The following is a 25778-nucleotide window of genomic DNA, read 5'->3' as shown; positions in this document are numbered from 1 at the left end:
TCTTTTTTGTGCCTCTTCTTTGTCTTTTCTTTCGAGCTTTTCTCGCATGTTTCTCCAGACTCCACTCTCCCGCCTGCCTGCCATCCCTCCTACTTTTCCCTCAGTCCCGTTCCAGGTCCCTGCTAACTAATCTTGATGACCTCTCCCTCTCCTTGGAGCCATTCAGCTTGCAGAGCTTGTTTCCAAACACTTGCTGTTTATTTAGCATGCAATCAAGCCAAACGCTATTGGCTGTAAAAAAGAAAGAAAAAAAAAGAGAGAGAGAAAGAGGATGATTGCTGAGCGGCGTACAATGCATTGTTAAGACTTTCATCGGGGTATTATCAGCGTTATCACACATGCAAACATATGCATGAATATATATACAGGCTTGCGTATGTGCACACACCCTGAGCCTACAGTACATGCATGCATTGATTGAGGTATGCAAATACACACACGCACTCACACGCACACGCACACACACACACACACACACACACACACACACACACACACTCTCTCTCTCTAAACATTCCTGTCATATGTTGCCCTTATCATACACAGCATAATTAGGGGCGGTATTCCTGATTATGAGTGTGTTGAATTATTAATGTGTGGAGATGCTGCAAACTCTGCTGCTCTCACAATCCGGCATTGCTCTGAGCATTTTGTTTCATGTTGTTCAAACAGCACATTCAGCAAGGCCTTTGTGGTCTAAAAGACCGTATTAAGGTATAAATAATGTATTATGATTTCTCTATTCTTTCTCTGTGAGATTATTTCTACGTGTGGGGGTTTGTACGTGTGTGTGTGTGCGTGTGTACACACATGTTCTCTGCACGCCCGGTTTTACACCCCGGCGATGAACATAACTTAAACACTTAGAAAACACGCTGTTACTGAAATAAAGGTTTTCCAAAGGGATAATATGGGATAACTTGGTCTCCTGGGATATTTTCTTTTCCAGTCCATCTCTGAACAATCACTTGCTTATTTATCTCATATCAATATGGCCGCCTAAAACCTCATGGTCACACACTGTGAATTGTAAATTGGCAACAACAACAAAGTGCGTCAGTGTCATAAAAGATCTGACAGACTTTTCTTGTCCATTTTTTTTTCCCCCACAATGTGATTCATGATATGACATTCTGTGCTGCCCGTGCACTTCAACAGAGATGTCTTGCTAACTACAGAGTAGAGCTTTTTTTTTTGTTTTGTTTTTTTTTGATATATGATTCATAATCAGAGTTTTTTCCTACTCTTTTGGCAGTTTTGACTGTGGTTTTGGACTCTAGCTGTGACTTTAAATCTTCTCCTTTGCTTTGCCAGCTCTGGGCAGAACGGCATGACAGATGAACAGAAAGATAACACTACAGTGTTCACCAAGATCTTAGACAGCCTTCTGGATGGCTATGACAATCGCCTCAGGCCAGGACTTGGAGGTCAGTAAACCCAAGTCATTGAATGTATTTTCTTTCTCATGGTGACTGTTTGACTCTTCTTTTTTTTCTTTTTCTTCTTTTTTTCAAATATGCAAATGTTATGCAAAAGACTCCAACAAATAGCTTACTATCCACATGGCTACACAGAATGATATCCATATGACTAAATCTTATGGAGGTGGGTTTGCTTTCAGTGTCAGAATTCTGTGTGACAGTTTAAAAAAAAACAAAAAAAAAACAGTTGTAGACTCATTCTTTACCTGCTGTTTTTGTGAAACAATGAATTGTCATAAAGCCAGTAGTTGTAATGTATGTGTGGGCAGCAAATCTCTGCTCTCAACTGTCCATTGTTAAAGAGAGAAACAAAATGGCTGGGAGACTTGGAGACATACACAGACATGGAAAGTGAGAGAAACGGATAAAGGCAAAGAAACGGAGAGTAAAAGTGAAAAGAGAAGGGGGGAGATAACGTGAGAATTGGTGTGTGAAGGACACCGAGGATCGCCCAGTGTGATGCAGCAGGCATCAAACAGACAGGCGAATAAAACCTGGCCTGCTACGAGTTCAGCAGCCGAGGGGAAGAAATTATGGATTATGATGGGTATCATTCATAAATCATGCTGTCATATTTCAGTTTGAGAATCACAAGGAATGAACCCTCTCTCCCACACACACACAGACACACACACACAGCCAGCGCTATCCCTTCCAAATGAATCCCCAGTGGACCCATTTTGGCTATCAGTATTATGGGATCAGAGTGGCATATTTTCAGTAACACAGCAATGCGCGAATTTATTAAGAGATTGAACCACTGTCCGGGTAATGGAGCTGACACTGAAACCAATACTAGCAGAAATGGTTATCGACATCCAAAATGGGGCATTTTTATGGTGTTGTTTTGTTTTTTTATTTCCAGTGTGTGTGTGTGTGTGTATGTGTCTAAGTGTTAAAAATAATGCTGAATGGATGAGATGCTATAGTCAGGTGGTTTTTACATTAACAGGTAGTTAGGAGCTAATGAATGCCACTGATAGTCACTCACTCTGGCAATTTCCTGCTTCAACAGAGCGTGTAACTGAAGTCAAGACTGACATTTTCGTGACTAGTATTGGGCCAGTTTCGGACCATGACATGGTAAGACTCTTCGCCTCTGTAAATGTCACTCCCACCCTCACCCCTCTCTCCTAACCTCCCTGGCTCATAAGACAGGGGTCTCGAAAGCTGTAAAATATTTATTTAATTTGATTCATTCCATTAAATACTGATGTGTTAATAAAGCTGTCACATGTGGGAAATGTATTTTCTGGCGCACGGTTTGTAAGCCCACTCTACATAAACGCCACCCCTGCTTGTAAATGTAACTGCATGCGACTTTTATGTGTATGTTGAAATATGACATGACCCCCGCCCCCCCCCTAAGTTTTGTTTATTTGTTGCAGAATGCTTAAAACAGCGTCAAATATGTGTTGTGTAAGGAGTATTCATTTTTCAGAACTATCCACATGTTGTCTACACTGAAAAATCTGGAGCTAAGAAACATTTGAATATTGAGGTTTAATACATCACATCATCACTTTCATGTCTTCTTTATAATCTTCTACAATATGATACCTTAAAAAAAAATAAAAAAAGCTGCAGGCTCTTCAAAAGCGAGCATCTGATCTTTACTCCGTGCACTGGAAACCAATTAAACTCATCCAAATGTCTCATTGCCTCTCTTTTACCACTTGGAATTAAAAAAAAAAAAAAAAAAGAAAAAGACTCCTGGTATGTGCACGTGAAGTGTGTGTACTCTACCTGACATAATGTCAGTTAATTGCACTGGCTGACATGCAAGCCAGGACTGTTTTGCTGCTGTGTCAAGGCCAGAAGGAAGAGCTGAAGAACATTTTCTCCATCTCTCAGCCTTTCCCCAACCTCTACCATTACCTTGAAGCTCTGTTTCAGCTCAAACTAATTATCTTACGCGGGTCGAGTGGAAAGAAGGGGGGAATGAGAACAAAAAACAGGCTGCACAGTAATTTTTACTGGCTCCCTTTACTCTGCTGGGCAGTCATGTGGAACCATTAAAATATGCTCTCAGCTAAAGTCATAAGCTGCCTTCAAAATGAAATGTCCTCCTAATTTTGTGGCCAGCGCTTCCTTTTTTTTTGTGTCCGGTGTAATTTAGATTACCGAGCAAAGAAGTTTCCCCAAAGATAAATGCTAACAATAGTAATTTTTAGCCCTTACTTAACAATGCAATACCAAATGACCAAATACCAAATGATCCTCCATTTGCATATAGCGCATTAAACTGACCAGACCGTAATTATGTAAATAATAAAATGCAAGAAAATGGAAATGCACTCACTCATACTGTATTACAATGTAAATAAAAGAGACCAATCACTGTACTCTAACAATGGAGGCATTCTTTTACAAAAGATACCAGCCAGAAAACCATGCACCTCCATCCACTAGATCCTCCCCGCCTAGGCCTTTAACATGGAGAGACAGTTACCAGCAGGGAAACTAGGCCAAGAGTACCATACGAAAGTCAGAGTGACACAAGGAAGAAAAAAGGAAAATGTAAGAACACAAAAAGGGTGGAAAGGAAAAATAAGGTTGGATTAGTCAGTAGATAAAGGTAGAAAACTGCTACAAGGTGGGGGTCCGACTTTCTATCTTTATTTTTTTTTCCCTCCTTCCTTATTTGACTTTTTCTCTGCTTCTCACCATCCACCTGTAGGAGTACACCATTGATGTCTTCTTCAGACAGAGCTGGAAGGATGAAAGACTAAAGTTCAAAGGCCCCATGGCCGTGCTGCGTCTCAACAACCTGATGGCCAGCAAGATCTGGACTCCTGATACCTTCTTCCACAATGGCAAGAAGTCGGTGGCCCACAACATGACCATGCCAAACAAGCTGCTGCGAATTACAGAGGAAGGCACGCTGCTGTATACCATGAGGTAGGCTGCCATGTTCTACCACTCCGGCGAGATAAAGGATTTTCGAATGAGCGGGAGATTAAAATCTTTTTGAACTTACAGGAAAGCAGAGACCTTGTGTCATTTTGATATCGGTGCACATAATTTGCTGAAGGGGAAGAAGGGCTGTGGTTTTACTGGATCTACATTATCTGAAAGATAAATTACCAACTTTATCTTTTAAATGAGGAACCACCAATCTATGTTGCATTTTCTAGGTGACCATTCTGAGGTGTAGTGCTTCTGCAGTGTAGAAGAAGTTTCACTTCACTACTAGATTTATACTTATATCTATATATACTTATTTCTTTAGAGATTATGGTCAGCCATTTATAAGTCTTATGTATCACATATTGTACATTTCTATTACAATTAGTCATTTTTCCATTGTAGTGTTCACCAGGAAAAAATAAAGTGTTTTATCACGTCATGATTAATCACTGTGTGGATGCTACCTGACGGTCGAGAGCAGGAAGATAAGGTGCGCGACCAGGAGCTGAGTTTAGAGCTACGCGTACAGCGCCTCAGAAGCCTTCAGCGCCGGGGCGGGTAAATAAGAGACAGTGCTTAAAGACAGAACAAAAACCTCCATGCACAGCACAGAGTGAGGCCAGTGCGAGATGTCTAAGGCAAGGATCGTAAAACATTTGTTTTAGCATGTTTACTAGCAGGGGGAGGGGGTAGCTGGCGGAGCCCATATTGCTGTCACAGATGAGCGAGATGAGGGATGGATGGGAGATTAGTGTGTCACGGGTTGCCTGACACGCTGTTTTTCATCAAGCTGTCAGGAAGTAGAAACCCACAGTTCAGGGGACAGGAGCACTTCTGTTGGTTTGGAGAAAAAAGTGGCTGTAAGTTTGAATTTGACTGTATCTGGTGCTGAGAGACCAGAAATAATAGTACATCACATGGTCCTGGTGGCTCACTGTTCACATGCTTCTTTGCATGTTTTTTAATTCATTATCCTTGCTGCCAGTTTTTTTTTTTTTTTTTTTTTTCTAATTCACTGTCCATACCTGTGTGACTCTCTCTAGGCTTACAGTGAGAGCAGAATGCCCCATGCACCTGGAAGACTTCCCTATGGATGCCCATGCTTGTCCACTGAAGTTTGGCAGCTGTAAGTGGCCTCATACACAATCCTACATACATGCACATCCATGCACAGGAACACACCACACACACACACACACACACACACACACGTGTCCCTCTGACACGCTGTCACTACCTCATCCAACTGGAAGCGTGACCCCAGCACCAGCCCCTGATAAGGAATGACAGTGTGGTAACAGCTGTTCTCCCAGAGGACCTGTCCTCCAAGGCCCCTCTGGTCCCCTCCCATTCAACCCTGCCAGGCCCTGCAAGACCCGGCAAGACCCTGGCAGGCGTGCAGCACACAGACCTGTGTTTATCCACGGCAGCACTCTCTGTAATATTTCCAGAGCATCACACCAGCTGCTCACCGCTGACAGCTACCCCTACCCTACATCATCCTTGAGAAGACATAACAAGAGATAGAGTGATGGAGGGTGGGGACGAGAATAGAGAGAGGAGAGGAAAAAACTACAGGGGAGAGCGAGAAAGAAAAACACAGCAAAATGCGAAAAACGGAGACGTGAACGTCACCGTGTCTCTGTGCCATCCTTCAGACAGCTGCGCAGCGTGAGTGAGAGGACCGAGCCTCAACCCCCTTTAAATTGAACTCACTCCCTAAATATTTCAGTGATGAGCTCTCTTCCTTATGCTGCAGTCTGCAGTCGAGCCATCCTTTTCCTCTGCAGTGGTCGAGCCACACCGCAGCTTTGACAGGTTGGGTGGCCGGAGGGAAGGAAAGACTGACTTGGCTGTTTTAAGGTCATGTTGTGCTGTTGGGATGTTGTTTGTTTGTTTTCCCTGTAAGCTGAGGAATGACACAGCGTGGCATGACGTTGCAATCACGTGATCAAATGAGAAAACGTTTGACAAGAAACAACAAAAAAATATGTGAAAAGATGATTAGATAAAACAGAGGGGATGAGTCTAGCAGACGCCTCTAACAAGGTGAAAGAAAGGGATGATGTGCTTAAATGGCAAATGAGACAAGACAGGTAGAACTTGGATGAGAGCGGAGTAGACGAGATGAGAGACAACAAGATGAGACAAAATGAGATGAGGGAAGACAAAAATTGAAGAATTTAGTGGAAGACCTAAATTTGTCTCTTTTTTTTTTTTTTTTCACCTGGCATCCCTCAGCAGCTCCAAAAATACAACCTTCCAGGCAGTACATGACGAGAGACAACCAGCAGCAAAATAATTTATAACTTTTCACTCTGTTTCGTCCTCGCCAGATGCCTACACTCGAGCGGAAGTGGTGTATGTGTGGACCAGAGGGGCTGCCCAGTCTGTGGTGGTGGCAGAGGATGGCTCCAGATTAAACCAGTATGATCTGATGGGGCAGAGTGTGGATTCCGGTGTGGTGCAGTCCAGCACAGGTAGGCTTCAGTTTGGTTTCCATGGGCTCTCAATTATAGAGTTTACTGTGATATAAAGAAATGTTTTGAAAAGGGTGGTTTTGCATTTTGAATTCATCAATGTTAACAGTGCATTACCTAATCGAGGCAGCTTGGAAAGATTTGAGCTCGGTACATTACATAGTCCTCCTAATTGTTCGAAAAAATAAAAAATAAAATAAAATAAAAAATCCTCAGTCTCGCTCATCATTCATCACTGCACAAATGAATGGTTTGGAACTGCAAATTTTGACAACCGCATCAGTTCATCTGCCTCATCAGTGGCATTGGTTTGTTGCTTTACAAATGACAGGCTATGTCCCAGATTCATTATTTCCCTACTGGCCATTATGTCTTTTTTCCTCCTCCTCTCTTTGGTCCATTGATACTGGCAAAAATTAGTGACAGCATAAAATGGGTGACCTGTTTGCAGTGACGCTCGCTGCAGGCAGAGAGTAACGTTTAAGACAGCCCTATGCCCCAATCCACGCTTTGCTTTACTAGCAAGCTCCCAAGACACTATATCAACCGAGCTTGATCGGATAAGCTATCTTGATACACAAATGCATCACTTTATTACTATATTTTTATTTGTTGAATTAATTAATAGCTCTGTAAAACCTCAAAATCAACATATTGTTATAGTAAGATTAAACCCCCGGTGCTGTCCTTGTGACTGTCGTATTCCCTCTGAGACTGGGCCTGAATGCACTGATGAAATGGATCATGCCTGGGTATTGAGTTTGTTGACAAATGACACCCATAACTGCGCCGATAAATCTCAACGACAATAAAACCAGAGGCCCAAACACAACGAACCATTTAGAAAAAAACACTTCACGCTGAAGGGAGAGGTACAATAGATGTCTTAAATGTATATTTTAGAGGTATAAAGGGTATGTGTGAATTCATTTCTCACTTTCTGACTTGTTTGCTGACCACAGGAGAGTACGTTGTGATGACAACCCACTTCCACCTGAAGAGGAAAATCGGTTACTTTGTGATCCAGACATATTTACCTTGCATCATGACTGTCATCCTCTCCCAAGTGTCTTTCTGGCTCAACAGAGAGTCCGTCCCTGCCAGGACTGTCTTCGGTGAGTCGTCTGATCTCCTCTCTTCTCTTCTCAACAGCTATGGGCAGAGAAATTAACCCATCACCACAAGGTTTCACATCTGTTCTTGGAAAATCAATGTGGAATATACACTCAACTGGCAGTTAATTATGTAGTTAAAAGTAATGTCAGTCTTATACAACAATCCTGCAGTGAATGCTACCTTCATGAAGGTTATAATGTTCCGTTTTTTTTATTAAAACTGCCAACTGAGTGTATGATGATGAAACATCAGGCTCTCACTCATAACTATAGTGATTTTGAGCAAGACATAAAACATAATGGGCTGCTTAAAAATGCTGTTTGGATATAATAAAATGAGAGAAAAATGGACCAAATACATAATGCACCCTCTTCATGCCATAATTATGCCACAATATGACATTATGTAGTGATTATACTCAAAATAGCTGATCTGTTTTCGATAGTGATGTAATCATCTAACATCTGCCGAATAACAGAAAAGATTGAGTTATATCATTTTTTTTATCGTAAGTATGGCATGGTTTAAAAAAATATTACATTGTGATTTGAAGGCTGTGTAACACATTATTATGTGATTATCATTGGTTAACATGCTAATGAGGTGGTATTACAATACATTGTTCTCTATGTACATGGAGTCATAAATGGTTATAAAATGGTGTCAGAGTGTATTTGGATTTTTGATCCAAAGATAAAGGACTGTGAGACACTGATTGAATTTCAAAATGAAATACCCCGGAAACTTGGCTTTGGATTGAGCAGACGCAACTGTGATACAGTGCAGTGACCCTGGAGTGCAGCTCTATTTTGTCCTGCCTAAAAGATTTCCAGACGTGTTTATGCTCTTGGTATTTGCTACAGTGTGAAAAAGACATTTTAATTTTGTTATACAAGAAAAGTCTTCAGTGTTGAGGAGCCTGCTTCTGTAAAACTGGTCGAGGTCATCGGGTCCGTCACCTCATGATAGTGTGTAGAGTGTTGAGTGAGTTTGATGATTTTCTGATTAACAAAGAAAAAGCAAAGATTGTGATGGTTTGCTTGACATTACTGGAGAACGATTCTCTGATACGGACAAAGAAAAAATTCAAGGTTAAACATTTTGGGAAATGCTTTAATTTTCTTTTTTAGATGAGTTAGATGAGAGATTACCCTAGCATAGCATTGTGGACTAGAAACAGCGGGAAACTGCTAGCCTGGCTCTGACCAAAGTTCAAAACTGCCATCACCTCTACATCTTACTAATTAACATGTGGTATCTGATTTTTGTGATGTAGACAATGAGAAATGAAAATAGGGGCAATATGCTGTAAAAATGTCTTTACAAACTTTGCCGGGCACAGTGACTTCATGGTGTCTCTGCTGGTTGCTGGGCAACCTCACAGTGATGAGAGAGGGGTATTGATCTTCTCTTCTCTTCTAAGTCTTTGCAAGACAGCTAAGAAGCTTATTTTGCAAAAATGTCAAACTATTCCTTTAAAGGATATTAAATGTTTGCAACAATTGCACATCCAGTCCAAACTTTATTGTGCAATATTTTTATTTCGTTCTGTCTCTGCACTGATGATGTGAACGGGAGCTTTAATCAGCTGTGGCTGGCTGCAGTGGAATTTCAAGCACAGGGCTCAGTGTGAATTGAGATTTACGTGCTCTGAATGTGTGTCTACAAGTGTGTGTGTTTGTGCCTGCCTGTGTGTGATGTGTTTGTCACTGTGTGTCTATCTGTGTGTGTTTGTGTGTGTGTGTACATGGATTGGCCTGTGTGTGTTGGGTGCATGTGTCTGGGCATGTGTACATGAGTCTTTGTACGTGTCTGTGTGAGTGTGTATCTGGTGTGTATCTGTCTGTCTGTCACACTAAGGTCTTACATAATACCGCCCAAAAGGAAAGCTTTTGCTAGTCTGCAGCATGCTCAGTAGCAGCAAAGCACAGCAGCAGGCAGAATGTCCTTGAATTACCTCACCCTACACTCTTTCTTCTTCTTTTTCCTTTCTCTCTCTTTCTGTCTCTCTCTCTTGTTCTCTCTTTCTCTCTCTAGCTAGATATCTATCTCTCCATCTCTCTCTCTCTCTCCTCTCATTCTTCTTATGGATGTCAGTGTCTCCCCTGGCCCACGACTTAAAGAGCTTTTTTCCTGAAACGTTATACAGGCACCAGATTTTGCAGCTCTGCAGTCTCCAGCAGGTTTTTCTACTCTTCCTGCAATGTTTTGGTGTCTGTTTGTATGAGTTGTGAGTGTCTTCTCGTGTATGTGTGTGTGTGTCTGTGTGTGTGTGTATGTACCACAGCTTGCTACCTGCGGTGCTTGTCACGTGTCGAGGGGAAATGAGGATGGCCTAGATTAGGTTCAAACAACTATCTAGGGCATGTGTGTGTCCCTCATGCTATCATTGCTGGTTCTGCTTCACAAGATTACATGTGCGCGTGCACACGCACACACGCACACGCACACACACAGACACACACACAGACACACACACACACACACACACACACACACACACACACACACACACACACACACACACACACATACACACACACAGTTGAATAACCACATGTACATGCTTTGCGATGCTGCAACTACCCAGTATACTAGGTAGGTCATTCCTGTGATTAATATGCATCATCTGAGACAGCAGATGAATGAGCCTGTTCTTCAAAGAGGTTACAATGTCAATACCGCTGTAAATGAATCATTAAAAAGACATAGCAGACAATCAGGATCTTTCATTGCCATCTTAATCCTTTGACTATCATCTACGTCAAAGATTTATGTGGTATATCAAACCATCGTACATGTGTCTATCACCATTAGGATGAAAGGCTACTCTGAGCCGTCTTGCCACAGAAGCTCCGATATTGCTTATATGCAGTATGTCTTAATTTTGATGAATCATGTGCAAGATGCAACTTAAATAATGCATTAATAATGTGTTGCTTGTTCAAAGCTGTGCGCAGGGGGAAATGTGTCTCAGCACTTCTGGTTCCACTTGTCTTGCTGTGACTTAGCATCGCTGCATTCACTGATTATTTTGAGAGCTGCACTTGTAAATCGTGCTTTGGACATTCAGTGACATCAGTGACGTCAGAATTTTTGAGACAGGCAGCTGATGGCTTGGCAGGGACACAAATAGCTTTTGATGTACTGTAGTTGTAGGGCCCTTTCAGAAATGCACCTCATCATGTGATTGTAATAATACAGCCTGTGTCATGTCTGAATAATGTCTGAATAATGTCTGACCTAGTGACATTTCCAACACAGCACTATAGAGTGTAAATTGAATGCAGTCGCATTAACCCAAAGGCTACCGTTGAACACACAGAGAGATAATAATAAATAAATGCACATACTGTTTCACCTTATCACTTAATTATTACCACTTATGCACACAAAGAAAATAAAATTGGTTTAATAATCCACACAAGCAAAATGAAAACCAGACCAGCACGGCCTCCTTCTATTTTCCATGAGTGTCATCTGCATGGATGAATGAATAAATATCCTGCAAATGGAACTTAATGAAGAGTCCCAACCTAACGTCATGTCATCCAGTGCTTGTGGTCTGTCGGTCAGTCTAAAGCAATTTTATTATGGGGACTCACTGTGAGAAATAGGAAAAAACATCACTCATGCTAGTCATTAATTAAATCTTCAAAAGGTAAAATAATTTTCAAAATGACTTATTCCATGTAATTAAAGGACCCTAGGAGTAAAAAAACCCTAAAAGAAAATATGGTGATTTTAATATTATATTTACTGTAGGACACCTGCAGACACCTATTCACAGATCGGTTTATCCTTGTTTTCATTTCATGACAGAATCGCAATGTATCAAACAACGCACCCACACTACGAATAAACGGGGACCCACTGTAATACTATAGGTGTTCTCTTATTACTACCGATGTGATCAGCTTTATGTTCCCAACACAGACATCAAAAGCTGACACGGAAGCCCCATTAACATGAACAAAATAAAACACTGAAAACACTCTTTAAATTACATTATGTGACTATGAAACACAGCCTCTGCACTAAATCTCTTTCCTAAAGCCTGCCCTGTAGATGAATAGGCAATTTGAAAACACAGCAGTGGGTAGAGTTATCTTATTTATCATTGTGCCGATTAAGAGGCTGATTAGTTTATAGCTAGTTCGGTGTAGTGGAAAACTGTTGGCAATTTATTTATTTGCAGTCCAAATGAAAAGCAAAACAGGAAACAGCCAGTGATGGTGCTGATATGGTGCTCTCTCTCACTCTTGCTCCCTCCCACTCTCTCTACACCCCCACCCCCCCTCCCCTCTCTCTGTCTCTAAGCTGACAGGGACAGCAGTGCTCAGAAGATTAGCTCACTTCCCTCTCCCCTCTTTAAGAGCGATTGGCTGGGTATTTATTGGTTCTCCCATGATGCTGTTTAATGTATCTGCTCATCAAGGAATAACACCTTGTGTGTGTGTGTGTGTGTGGGGGGGGTTGCATGTTTGTGTGTGTGTGTGTGTGAAAGTGTGCCTGTATGCGCTGGGGTTTGTTTGTGTATATACACAAATGTGAGTGCGTGTATGAGTCAGTGCCTGCGTTTCTTCGCTACATGTGCACATGCTATTTGTGAGCCAGTGGGTGCTCATAAATTCATGATTACTAGCTGACAACACTGTAGGCAGTGCTGCTATGTACTGTGTGTTTGTGTGTGTGTGTTCACGTGTGTGCCACAAATCTCACAGCTGCGGTGCCGGCACAGCCATTTAACTCACCTGCCAATCAACATGTCAATTTATTTCTTCATTTATGTAAATCAAAGGTGACGTAGTGATGCTGAAGGCTATGTGTTTCTGAGTCAGCCCCACCTCAACCCCCCCACTCCCTCCCCCACCCCTGAGGCTTCAGTTATTGATAAGGCATGAATAAATGAGTAGCCTGGGCACAGAGGAGAGATGTTGATAGACATCCAACAAAGATATCTTCACTCCTGGGACTGGTTGAGGGAAAATAAAAAGTTGTTTGACAATTCCCTACACAACACTCGTGCTCATTCATCAACAGTTTTTAGAGGATACGACACTCGAATGCTCACTAATTTATTAGTGTACGATCCTACTGATCAGCTACATGTTCCTTTAACAGCACAAATACTAAAAATGATATGTACAAGCAGGCGACCCTGTCTTCTAAAAATACAATTAAAGACTTCTTATTTCCATCAGCATTTTGGATCTTTGTTTTTAACATAATGATGAAACACTTATATTGATCTTGAACTGTTCAATGCCGACACAAATCACTCATACTGAGTGGAACTTTGTGTATTTCATTTATTTTTTCTTCAGTATTAATTACAAACAGCCACAACTTATCATATTCATGGGCGGCCCAGAGCACATGGTTTAAGGTTTGGGATAGAGACGGATGGCGCTCATGGTGGAGTATTGAAAAACAGTCAATACTGATTTGAAGCTCAAAATGGAACACGCTGAACTGCAATATCTCTTCACTACCTTTCCCCTTCGGCCAGTAAGTGTTTGTCTCACATGTCAAAGTCGTAACGTTGCACCCTGCATGCACGTCCTCCCTCCAACCTCTGTGCAGTCAAAGCTTATTTTAAAATTTGCGTCATCCACATTTGGAGATCCAGTTGACGCTGGAAAGAAAACAAGTTTAACTACAGGTGTCTGTCTTAAGCGTCTTTTAAAAGCTCCCTCAAAGGCTCGAGCAGAGGAATTTTATCTTTGCAGATGTGTATTGTCTGTACCGTCCTTGTTCAGGTGCATCATGATGCGTGCAACCGTTTATAAAGACAGCTCATTGACAGCCGGGCCTGCTTTAGCACCCCAGCCTAGCTACAGGGTGAAAGTCACACAAAAAAAAAGAAAAAAAAAAAGACTATGTATTCTTTGAGTGAGCGAACGTCCCACTTCACAATGTACTTTTGACCTCGTCCCACATTTTGATTGTCATGTTTTATTGGTTGCCTACTCAGTCAAAACATTGTCAGAGGCAAATTTCTGTCTGGAACCAGGGAGCGTGAGAGTAGAGGGAGAGAGAGAGAGAGAGAGGGAGAGACAGCACAGCCATTTTCCTGTAGGCTCACCCCCCCCACCAACATTTGTCTGCGGTTTGGCTGTGAGCCAGGGGCTAAGCAGCACATTTTACTCACTGGATTGAGATTGGTCAGATCAGCTGAAGCCTGTCACGGAAGGGATGTCAATCAAAGTGCCAAAGTTGGAACCAGCACAGGAAACAATTCATCATCAGAAAGATCAATAATATCAATAACAATAAAGAATGACTTTGCACCTTATGCTGAAAAATTGTTTGACCTTAAAGGACAAATAAATTTGAGCTGAAAGAGCCTCTTATTTTATTTTTAGCTATGTCTGGAGCAATTTATTTTCTAATCTGCAGCCTTACAGAGGCAGACTGATTACCCTGAAAGAAATTAGATCAAAACCTATTAAACAAAGTGGACATTTTTTCTGTCCCACATTCTCCAAAACTGCACATTTGGACTGTTTACCTACATGCAGTCATATCAAACTTTCCCTTGCCTGAGGCATCAATGATCACCCCACCACCCTGAAACTGTCTGCCTCACCTTGTCATTCATCACCTTAAATCTCTAATTTAGTTTCCTCAAATTCGTTTTCTCGGACCATCATTCTCAATATTTTGAGTTTTTTTTTTTTTTTCTTCTCCCCATTACCTTGTACCGTATGTGTGTATTTCAAAGTGAGTCTGCAAACAGAGGCAAAAATCTTGTTAGAAGATATGTATCATATAAATCAAGTGTCACTGCTTGTGCACACTGAGCTAAATTGAGTGGAAGGGACTCTCCAGAATTGAGTTACTCCACTATTAATCCAGTTAGAACTTTCCAGATCAGTGACTTTGTTCATTAACAGCCTTCAAAGCCTCCAGTCTATTAGTTACAACATGTCAAATGGAGTCATTTAAAACCAGCTCTGGAGTCATGTTCTAATGAGTCAACTTTCGAGTGTTCTAAATGATTCCTAAGGAGGGCCCGTCACTGAGCAGACACATGAGGGGAATCGTTCTGGCTGACCACCTTGTTAGCACAAGCATACACACACCTTTTATACACACATACCTGCGGATGATTGTGAACAAACACACACACAAACCACACACACATTAGTGTATGCACAAAAAAGCAAACCAACACTTAGTGGAAATTTTTAGAAAGAGATTTTTTTTTTTTAGAGAAAATTTTTTTTTTTTCTTTTTCCTTTTTTTCTCTTGTGGTATTAAGACGCTAGAGGAGTTGGAAGACTTGTTTCCATGACAACAGAGCTTGTCAAACACTGTAAAGTATATACAATTCCAAGCATTGGGCCGCTTTTGTGAGGACTTGTGTAATACCCAGTGGTGCTGCCTTCATCCTCCCCCACAAAATTAACTGATTTACTGGCGAACGGAATACCTGACAGATTGACACCACTACGCTGCCACCCATCTCTCCATCCACATTGCTTTACCGTCTTTCATCTTCTTCCTACTAATGCGCCCCACGTGCATCAGTAGGCCGTCATCCTCCACCCACATATGTATTTATATTATCTAGTTCCTAGTTCTCCGTAACGGCTGTCCCTTTCAATGCTTATTCATCCTCCATCCCCTCCATGTTGCCTCTGTAGCGCTCAGCACAGAGGCAATGAATGTGAGGTGTCGCTCTTTTGTGCTCCAGCACCTGCTGAGGCCATAAGTAGACACGGTTGCTGGCAAAATCACTTTACACTGGCCGTTCTCCAATGGAGAGTGTTCTGGCACCCACCTCCTAAGCGGTGACACCTTGATGTTAATGTTGCACTCCACTGGAAATCTCAAGACCTTGTTCTCAAACTTAAAGTGGCTATTAACTCTTCACTTGTCATGGATTTTTTTTTTTTTTTTTTGCAGGATGTGTGTTTTTTACTCCTTGAAAAGGAAAACAAATGACACATCTTGTCACCGAGGATAACACTGATGTTTTGCTGACAAGCAACATACATTTCCTCAAAGTGTAATTCAGCTGGTACAAATGAGCTGTACATGAACATGATTCTGAGTTGACAATCTGGTATGAATACTTCACTAAGCATCACTTAATATTTCCATATCTCCTGCTGCCATGCATTCCCATAACAATGCATCAACAAACCATTCAATGCCCTACTTAGCAGTGGGTGAGGTGCAGAACATGGTTCATGTGTGGCTTTTATGGCATCACACAGCAGTATTAATACACTTACAGTAGCTTAAAAATGGCTATTGTGCGTTACATCTCGGCGTGTGGATTTAACAGTGGCCACCTTTATTCTTCATACTCTCCCTCTCCATCTGCGTACATCGTTTCAGGCAGCTGAGCTGTGTCCCACGTCAAATTGGGATTGAACACTGACAATTTCAATGCGAAGCTGTCGTTTGTTTTTTCGTTTGTTCACGCTGTTTTCGTGCCAAGTGCAGACGATGAGGCAGGTGTTACTCTTGATTATTCCCGTATGTCCGTTTTCATCCAGTTAAACTCACCCTCTACCCTCCATTTTTATTAAAGCAATGCAAATTTTTGAACAATACGTTATTTCAGAATAAATAACTTTGACCTACTTATTTGTTCTTCCCCATGTAGCTATAATGAACACCAGAGATGTATGGCAAAGCGCCCGGTGTAGGCTACCTGCTATACGGATACAGGAAATCCACCAGAGGCATTTCCTTCTGTTATGGCTAATGACAAATCATTTATTTAGCTCTGACTAATGAGAACATAATAATCGTCCTTTATGCTTCATGTGACAGCACCAGAGCCAGCAATGCCAAAATCATGTGAAAAGAGAGTGGGAGGATGAGGAGTCTGTGATTCATCTCTTAACACTTCATCAGAACTGAGAAGGAAGAAGAAGAATTCATTATTCTGAAGGGAAACAGTAACGTTTCAATAATAAGAACACTAGTCAATATTTTGTAATCCAATGCAAAAACTAACTTTTTAAGCTTTTTTTTTTCCTCTAGAGGCTGTGAGAGAAAACAAGAGTCATTTTGTCGGCGATTTTGCCGAGAAAATATAACATGATCACCTTGTGGCAACCATTTTTTTTCTTGCTAATGCTAGTCCCCTTTCTTTAGCATATCTCATTATGACAACTTGTGAGCTGTCTTTGCAGATTTGTAAATAAACTTAAAGGTAATGGTCTGTAAATCAGAAAGGCAGCTATGAAAAGGAGTCATATTAAGTTAAGCAGAACATTAATATCGGCTTCATTTAGCCTCTTTCAGAGGCTGGAGAGCCGGTGCAGGAACCAATCAGTCACAAACAAACTACAAAACTGAGGAACTATTAAGTGAGGGAAAGTCTTAAACAAAGATCATAACAATGTCAACTGAACACAAAATTAAATTGTCAAAGAGGAACAGTGGTAATAAACAGATCCTCACCAGTACTGACTGAAAGATCACTGTGTAACCGCTTAAAGGGACAAACTATGACCCTCGTAACCTACAACAATTGTTATGGGGTCTGACACAGTCTTTGCAAATACTGAACAATATTCTTCACAGAGGTCGCTTTTATTCCAGTATTCTGTTCACTGTCCCTGTTGTTTTGTTAATAATGTCGCCTCATTTGTCATATTTAATCAAAATGAGATTCTCTTTCCCTCTCTTTAGTATCATTTTCAGTTTGCTTGACTGGATAGTTCAAAGTTTAGAAGTTTACTCAGAATTGAGGAACGACCACTCAGACAAGAAGTTTGAAATAAATCAAGAGGATTTAAAGAAGTGGATGAGATCACATTTCTGTTGGTCTTTCGAGCATGTGTGTGTGTGTGTATGTGGGGGTTTCATGGTTGTACGTAAACATCCCTCTCCACATACAGCATGCGTGTGGGAGGGTTCTCTCTGCATATTTTATAGTTTCCCGTTCAAGCCAGCTGTTCTTCACCGCCCTTCATCACAGCCCAGGCTGAATGGGTGGATTGTTTGCTCCTTGAGCTGATGTTGTTTGGTGTGTAAACATCTGCAGCGGCCTGTTCTGTGATGAGCACCGCGTCGTTTGATATGCTCTGACCCAGTTCCTCTGCTTCTCCGCGCAGAGTCTTAGCTCTCGGCAGCTAATGTTGTAGTTTAGTGATTTCATTTTCCAGGGCTGACAAGCGCTCCTTACATGAGGACAAAAACGCGAATAATGTGTTGCGCCGGGCATTGGTCAGATTTAGAGAGAAAGTCTATCTTTCCTGCTTTTAATCAGCAGCATTCAGCTGCATCTGTGGACGTCTCTACCGTTCTGAGTCTATTAAAAGCACAAGCTGCAAGACCGTATCATCTGCTCATATGGATTCATGTGAATCAACTGTATGTTCATTTGATTTACGCATATAAGAGGAACTTGCCAACCACAATATGATGCGACTTAACTATAGTCCACTGTAGCACATATTTCAAATGTACTGGTCCCTGCTTTACGTTAGCTTAACAACAAACAATAAATTCACTTTCATGCCATTCATGCCAATGACTCTATTTGATACGGAGTATTCACATACTTCACATATCTTGTTTTGTGGTAACCAAAAAGAGTAATGATAGCGACTACATGATCTAAGAATTACATATTGATGTTGTCTGTGTATCTCCCTGCAGGAGTGACCACTGTCCTGACCATGACCACACTCAGTATCAGTGCCAGGAACTCTCTCCCTAAAGTGGCCTACGCCACAGCTATGGATTGGTTCATCGCTGTCTGCTATGCATTCGTCTTCTCCGCCCTGATTGAGTTTGCTACAGTCAACTACTTCACCAAGAGGGGTTACGCCTGGGATGGAAAAAGTGTGGTACCAGAGAAGGTATTTGAAGCCCCCCCCCCTTTTTTTTTTTTAATTTTTCATTTATAATTGCTTACTTACTCCTGAGGAGTCCTTACAATGATATACAAATAGAGAAAACAGACCAAGGCTTTGATATAATATGGCTTATAAGGTGATGATATGGAACACGACTGCACAAAACGCAGAATGGCAAGGCAAATTCATGTTTTCCAGGAAATGGACAGACTCTTATTCAGACCAGACACCAGAAAATAACATTTAAAAAAAAAATGACATATATGGGTTTCTGTTTCAAAATATTATTCATTTTGCAACGGGACGGTTTGCACTTAACTACCAAGGGAGCAAGACCAGGCAGGGAACATTAGTTGTTGTCGCCAGCTCATCTCATAGAAAATGCAATTTGAGTAACATGACATGAACATTAATAGTTTAGTGTTCATCTTGTGCTTTCTGCTCCACTTGTCTCTATGCCGCAGTTAGCAGCATGGTACTCTGTGATCTGCAGCTGTTTTTGAAATAAATACAGCCCAATATTCATTCTTAGACTGCCGAGTTTAATGCTTCTATTTGGAAATATGTAGATGTGAGGAATTAATATTTCTCAACTTGATTTCCATATTTTTTACTGGATGTTCACCAGGCTGCTGGATCACACATTCACACCAGTAATTGTGTCAGAGATACAAAATGCAGCTTTAAACAAGCATTGTGCACAGTAATATACTGTATGTCACAGTCAGAGCTTTGATGATACGTGTAACCTGAACTCTTTATCCTTTTTTACTTTCCATAAAAACAAAATCAGCAAAAGAAGAAGAAAGAGTCCCTCCTCAAGAAGAACAACACTACAGCCTACCCAGCTGCCACTGCTACAGCCTTCGCCCCCAATATTGCCAGGGACCCTGGATTGGCCACTATTGCCAAAAGTGCACCACCACCCCCAACTGAGCCCAAGGAGGAGCCAAAGCCCAAGCCTCCAGAGGCCAAGAAAACCTTTAACAGTGTGAGCAAGATAGACAGGATTGCCAGAATAGCCTTCCCTCTGCTCTTTGGAACCTTTAACCTGGTCTACTGGGCAACCTACTTGAATAAGAAGCCCAAACTGCAGGGGGTCAATCCACACTAATCCATGTTTCATTCCTTTTAAATTATACCTGTAATTATTTCATTTTCTTTCTTATTCCTCCTTAGAAAAAAAAGAAGAAAAAAAGGTGTTTATTTTCAGACAAACATGGTGTCCATGCTGGTTTGAATTCCCAGTTGTTGCATTGCTTCTATGTTTACCTAAATTTTGAAGATTTTGAAAAAACAAAATAGAGAAAAAAAGAACGATAACAATATGGACTTTTGGAAGGGTGTTGTTCAGGTCTGGGATGATGCTATTAAGAAAATGCTAATATAAATATATAGCCAAGAGAATGCTATTCTACAACTGCACATAGCCCAAACTTGTTAAGGGGCTTTTGTTTCTATGTTTGTTTTCTTGTTTTTATTTATTTGTTTTTTTTAATTTTTTAATTTTATTATATTTTATTCAAACATGGTATCACAGACACGGTAAAAGGCACTTGTGTATATGCATGGGCAAGACATCTTATTATTTATGTTTATTTATTTAAAAAAAAACAGATCAACATTGACTGATGGCTTAGTTCATTTGATATCATCAGCAAAATGCTAAACGCTCAGTCTCTGTCAAAATATGTTCCATTCTCTGTAGATGTTTTATGAGATTAATTATGTCATTCTTCAAAATATGTTAGGGTTTCTGCAATAGCAATAAAACATGTCTCAGTGGACACACCATTTATTTAGGGGTCAAAAAAATATATACAAAAATCCGATCATCTCTGTGCTCAGCATTGAAAATATTAATTTCCTTTCACAGCATTGTAAATATTATCAAGTGTTAGAGATGTCAATATTATGTTTAAGCTTTGCAAAATGTAACTAAAAGGGTATGTTTATTGAATACATGGAAAAGTAAACTTTTTTTCCATTTATTTTTGTTTTTGTTTATGATACTTTCTACAAAAAGAGTATATACTGGTCTAATTCACGCTTAAGTGACTGTTTCTCACCAAGTTAGCATTCCATTCAAAGCTGCTTTCACAACGAAGTCAAAATATTGTTTAACTGTGTGTTTGTGTACACACTGACGGCAACAACAGCAACAACAACAACAACATCAACCGTGTAAACTGAGATTGACTAGTTATGAGTAAGAATGTAAAAAAAAAAAAAATCATCTCAAATCCTGGTGTGCATTTTACATTTAGAATTAAAACATTCTGATTTACATATTGTTTTTTTTGTTGTTGTTTTTTTTTTTTTTTTAGAGCGTTTGATTATTCATGATGGGGCCTCGTTTGCCAAAAACGCCATTTATAGCAAAGTACGGTTAGCATCACTTAAAGAGGGGTGGGGCACATTGAGAAGGAGAAGAAGTGCCTTTTTCCAACTTCAGAGTTGAAGCTGTGATGGCTATTACTTTGTTGATTGATGGCGCGTCTGTATTTTCCATCCCACTGTGTCCCCCAACCTTGTTTGCCATAGTCCCCATCTCCCTTCAGCTGAAAATTGAGACATAACACTCAGAAAGTACCAGCTACACTGCCTTCAGTATCACATGCCCGTTTGGACTCATTTGTTGCTGCTTGTTGGTGAGCAACAGCGAGAGACAGGGACAGAGACAGAAAGAGACAAAGAGAGGAAGGAGACGTTGAGTTGAAGTGGCATTGTAATCTTACTTTAGCCGGCGCTGTGTTTCGCACAGAGGACTTGTCTTGTAGTTCTACGATAGTGATGAAGATGAATATATTTTTGTAGCATGATGTCAATCCCTCTTCCGAGAAAAACCAACAGAAACTAACGCAAATGTGAAAAGAATGCTTTTGTTTTTGTCTAGAACATTGCTTGCTGTTTTTTTTTTTTTTAAACTTAGTAAAGACACACACTTTAGGGAAATGCTTCTTCTCTGATGTGGCACGTTAAGGTTTCTGAACAGTCCATTTTAAATTATGTTAATGTAGCAATATTAATTAGCAAGGGCTTTTCTTAGGACCTGAACCTGACACTCAGTCTGGGGGTGATATCCATTGTAGCTTTACATTGACCCCTCCTACTTGTAGTTTCATCTGTATGCTGTACATAGAAATCTAGGAAATATTTAGATTTGGTCAAAGTTAGCATTGCATTGTGCGTCCATCTGGGGTTCTGAAGCCTTTGGGTCCCACTCTTAACTTTGTTTCGCAAAATCTCCACATTTCTTGCCGGAGAGTGGGGGTGCATTGTACTGCATCATCGGTTCTGGGTGTGCTTTCTTTTTTTTCTTTTTTTCCTTTTTTTTTTTTTTGTTTGAATATGTTTTACAGGGCACTGACCAGGCCAAAAGGCATGTTATAACTCTCTGTGTGTTTGTGCGCTGAGGTGAAGAGATCACACTATCGCCAGAGGGAAACTAAAAAGACATTGGTGGTTGTTGCTATTGTTATTATTTGCGTTATCATTATGACCAATACTGAACCTATCCCCCCTAATGGCAGACGTCTTTGCAAGCATATGCAAGCAGTCTACTGTTCACAGCCACTTAACCTACAAGCAGAGGGTCAAGGAACTGAAAAGTTCAGGGTGAAGAGTTGTATAAAGATATTTGAATTCTAAACTATTGTATTTATGTTTATTATCATGAGGAAAAAAATATATATACATATGTAAAATACATAATGCATACAGTATTTGATTCTATTACTGAAGATATTAGCTAAGACGATGATGAATATTGTTTGTATTATCAACCTATTGTTATGCATTTTGCACATTTAGAAGAACAATAACATCACATTTATGTAGTCAGCTTTGTGCTATGCAAGGACAGCTTTGAACCACATCACTGACCTTCTCTCCCTGACCATTGTGTTTCAGATTCACAAGCTATTATAAAAAAAAAAAGAAATAAAAAAAAAAGCTTGGCTTTTATATCAGCTGTGCAAACCATTAGCTTTTTTTTTTTTTTTCAACCATGGCTATACAGGGTGACAACAAAGAAAACAGTGGATTATCTCTTGTTTGCGCTTTGGATTTTTGTCATTGCTTGAAGGGAAAATGGCTTTCATTGTTGATTGCACTTTTTCTCCAGAGAAATGCAATAAAGTGACTGAACTTAAAAAAACAAAAAAAACAACAGGAGCAAAACTGTAACAAGATCACCTTGTTAATAATATTTCTGTTCACTCCTTGAGCTTGTTTGTCATTACAGAAATGGAGGCAGGTGAAATGTTATTTTGCTAAATGGATCACTTTGTTTTGTTTTCCAAAGCTCAATGATATCATAGGGAGCGCCACAGAGTTTTGACTTTGACAAGACAAAAGTGAATTTTGTAGATTTTTCTCCTGGGAATATCTGTGATGAGCCCCTATATCTAGTTCTCCAAGCAGGATCAAAACCAACGCTAGAGACCATTTACAAATACTTTTTGAGCCAGGTCTGGTTTTGCTACACTTAATGCTCCACAGAGAAGGGAATGTGAAATATGAGGCACAGTGCAATCGTGAGCTTCCAACTTTTACCTTCACACTCATATGCAGAGCATACATGTAAATATCACATTTGTAGGCACATCTGTCATTTCTTCCATTATGTTTGATGCAAGGTCCATCGCAGTTCTCAGCAGCACTTGCTTTTCAACACTGAGTTTTTGGTTATTCCTAGATACCTACTGGAGTTTTTTCTTGTATTTTTATCAAGCAAAATATGTTCTGATTTTCACTGAAATGTAAAAAAAAAAACGAATTTTCTAAAGCACAAAAGTTGATTAGGGAAAGAGAAATTAGAGTGAGACTGTCTACATATGGACATCGACACCATACATACACACGTTCAAGATGCACACAAACACACACACCCGCATACTGTACACAGGAATGTGTTAGTAGTTCAGTGATACTGACAACGGGTTCTGATGGATGTAGATGAAATGGTGAACCTTCTGTAAATGTTTTCTTTTGTTTCTTTTGGTTATGATATGGCCCTGTAGAATCTGATTCTCTGCATTAGTCTTTAAATAAAAAGAAAACAAATGAAAGTCGTGGCTACACCTCTGTCCTTGTGCTGTGGGTTACCAGACAAAGACACACACTCAGACCTTTGTCGGGTCTGTTTCAAGTGCACCGTTTACATCACAAGTTGCAAAAGTGGAAATCATTGTGTTTCAAGACAGCACAGAGTATACGTGAAGCATGTTAATGTCAAGAAGACATTCACTGGGACCCAGATTAGACAGAGCGATGGGATATCTTCTAGATGGGCTGGATGAAATTTGATAAAGATTCCCATCAGCCTCTGCTGTACTTTGTGCATACTGCATTTCAAATTAATTAATGTTAATGTTAACACGCTAAGCTATGTTGACAAACACAGTAAATATTATACCTTAACATCAGCACGTTAGCATTGCCATTGTTAGCCTGCTAACGTTAGCATTTCGCTCAAAGCAACAGCAAGTCAAAGTACAGCCTCATGGAGCTGCTAGTATGGCTGTAGTCTGGTAGGAAGTTTGGGTTGGATGTACTACATGTCAGGGCCCTTGTTTCTGATAAACAGGACAACTGTCCTGACTTCTAACCTTTACCCCACAATCCCTAAGCCTTTATTTGACAGCAGTAGTCAAGGTACAGAAAGGAAATGTGGGGAGAGAGAGAGAGGCGTATGATACGCAACAGCTGGGAGTCAAAGGACATTGCGATAATGTGGTATGTCTATAGGCTACTGGGTCGCACCCCATGAACCGACCGGGTTTTTAAACCAGCGCAGTTGGTTTTACATACCAACACTGATACTGATACATCATACCACATCAGTCTTTCAGTCACTCTCACATCATATACTTTTTATTTTCTCCAAACTAAACATATCGAAATAGATCTCTTTGTTCCAAAATTCAGGAGATTACTCTAAGTCAAACAATGTAACACAGCCTTTTTTTCCTCTCATGTTTTAATAGAGAATTTGGATGATGCTTTATTTAAAAAAAAACAAACAAAAAAAAAACTGATGTTGCATTTCCTCTGTTGCAGGTATTTGTTGTAGATCATGTTATTTCCTTTGCACCACTAATCCTAGCCATAAACTTCCAGCCAATACAGAACTTGCATAAAAGCGTTATTTTTATTGCTCATATTATCAGTGGCAGTCACAGTGGCAGTATTTCATTTCAGCTACAGTAATCGGCTGATGCCTGTCTTCAAGCCTGGAAAAAGGCAGTCCAGCCATCTCTCAGCTGACATCTGTGTTTTGTTCCTCATCACTTTTCTCCTCACTCTCGCTGCTCTTCTCTCGAGCCTCCACCTCATCCCCGTCTTTTTCTCCCACCCTGCCATGAGACTTCAGGTGCAGGGGAACGTGCGCTTCTTCCTTAAAAGCATGTGAGCTGCCAAGCCCTGAGACTGTTATGTAATAAAGCTGCTTCTTGCTGGCAGAAGAGCAGAGAGAGGAGGCTTTTTCTCTTTCTCTCTGCCTGGTTCTCCTCCTCCTCCTCCCTCTCTCTCTCTCTCTTTCTCTCTCTCACTGTCAGTCACTTTTTCCCTCATACGCACAGATCTTTTTTTTTTTGAAGGGGGGGTGGGGGGGGGCATGGTGACATGGCACAGGACAAATTGCATTCCAATTGTCTCTGCCTCAAATACATATAGCATGTTTTTTTTTTTTTCTTGATATGCGTTTTTTGACACATTTGAATTTCACAAAAGCATTGTGTAGATGTGTGTTTTCACAAATACAAACACGCCTTTCCCTTTTAAGAGGACAGTCTTTCTCCCTGTCTCCCAGTTTTCCTAGAAACTCCATTTACTGGGGCATTGAACAATCTGTCCATGAATCGTGTTTGTGCAGGAATGAATCTACATTCGAACCAATCCCTACATTATCCGTGAGAGCTCGCAATTTTGTCAAAATGTAGCAATAACTGCACAGA

General features: G+C 40.5%; 1 protein-coding gene and 1 long non-coding RNA gene across 7 annotated transcripts in view; one reads left to right on the top strand and one right to left on the bottom strand.

The window, feature by feature from the left end:
- The window catches only part of gabra1 (gamma-aminobutyric acid type A receptor subunit alpha1), a 29229-nt gene extending 5338 nt beyond the window's left edge, over positions 1 to 23891 (top strand). For all 5 annotated transcript variants that reach the window (XM_056397718.1, XM_056397715.1, XM_056397717.1 and 2 more), the window contains exons 3-10: positions 1315 to 1427; positions 2497 to 2564; positions 4162 to 4382; positions 5435 to 5517; positions 6728 to 6871; positions 7834 to 7986; positions 18620 to 18822; positions 19613 to 23891. In XM_056397718.1, coding sequence (XP_056253693.1) covers positions 1315 to 1427; positions 2497 to 2564; positions 4162 to 4382; positions 5435 to 5517; positions 6728 to 6871; positions 7834 to 7986; positions 18620 to 18822; positions 19613 to 19933 — 1306 coding nt within the window. In that variant the 3' untranslated portion in view covers positions 19934 to 23891. The remainder of the gene's footprint in view (positions 1 to 1314; positions 1428 to 2496; positions 2565 to 4161; positions 4383 to 5434; positions 5518 to 6727; positions 6872 to 7833; positions 7987 to 18619; positions 18823 to 19612) is intronic.
- The window catches only part of LOC130182648 (uncharacterized), a 305937-nt gene continuing 288094 nt past the window's right edge, over positions 7936 to 25778 (bottom strand). For both annotated transcript variants that reach the window (XR_008829737.1, XR_008829736.1), the window contains one exon: positions 7936 to 8023. This is a non-coding gene — a long non-coding RNA (uncharacterized LOC130182648). The remainder of the gene's footprint in view (positions 8024 to 25778) is intronic.

This window comes from Seriola aureovittata, chromosome 15 (genome assembly GCF_021018895.1).
Source record: "Seriola aureovittata isolate HTS-2021-v1 ecotype China chromosome 15, ASM2101889v1, whole genome shotgun sequence".
Taxonomy (NCBI): domain Eukaryota; kingdom Metazoa; phylum Chordata; class Actinopteri; order Carangiformes; family Carangidae; genus Seriola; species Seriola aureovittata.
Note: the sequence above shows the minus strand (reverse complement) of the source record. Positions and strands in the feature narration are given on the sequence as shown.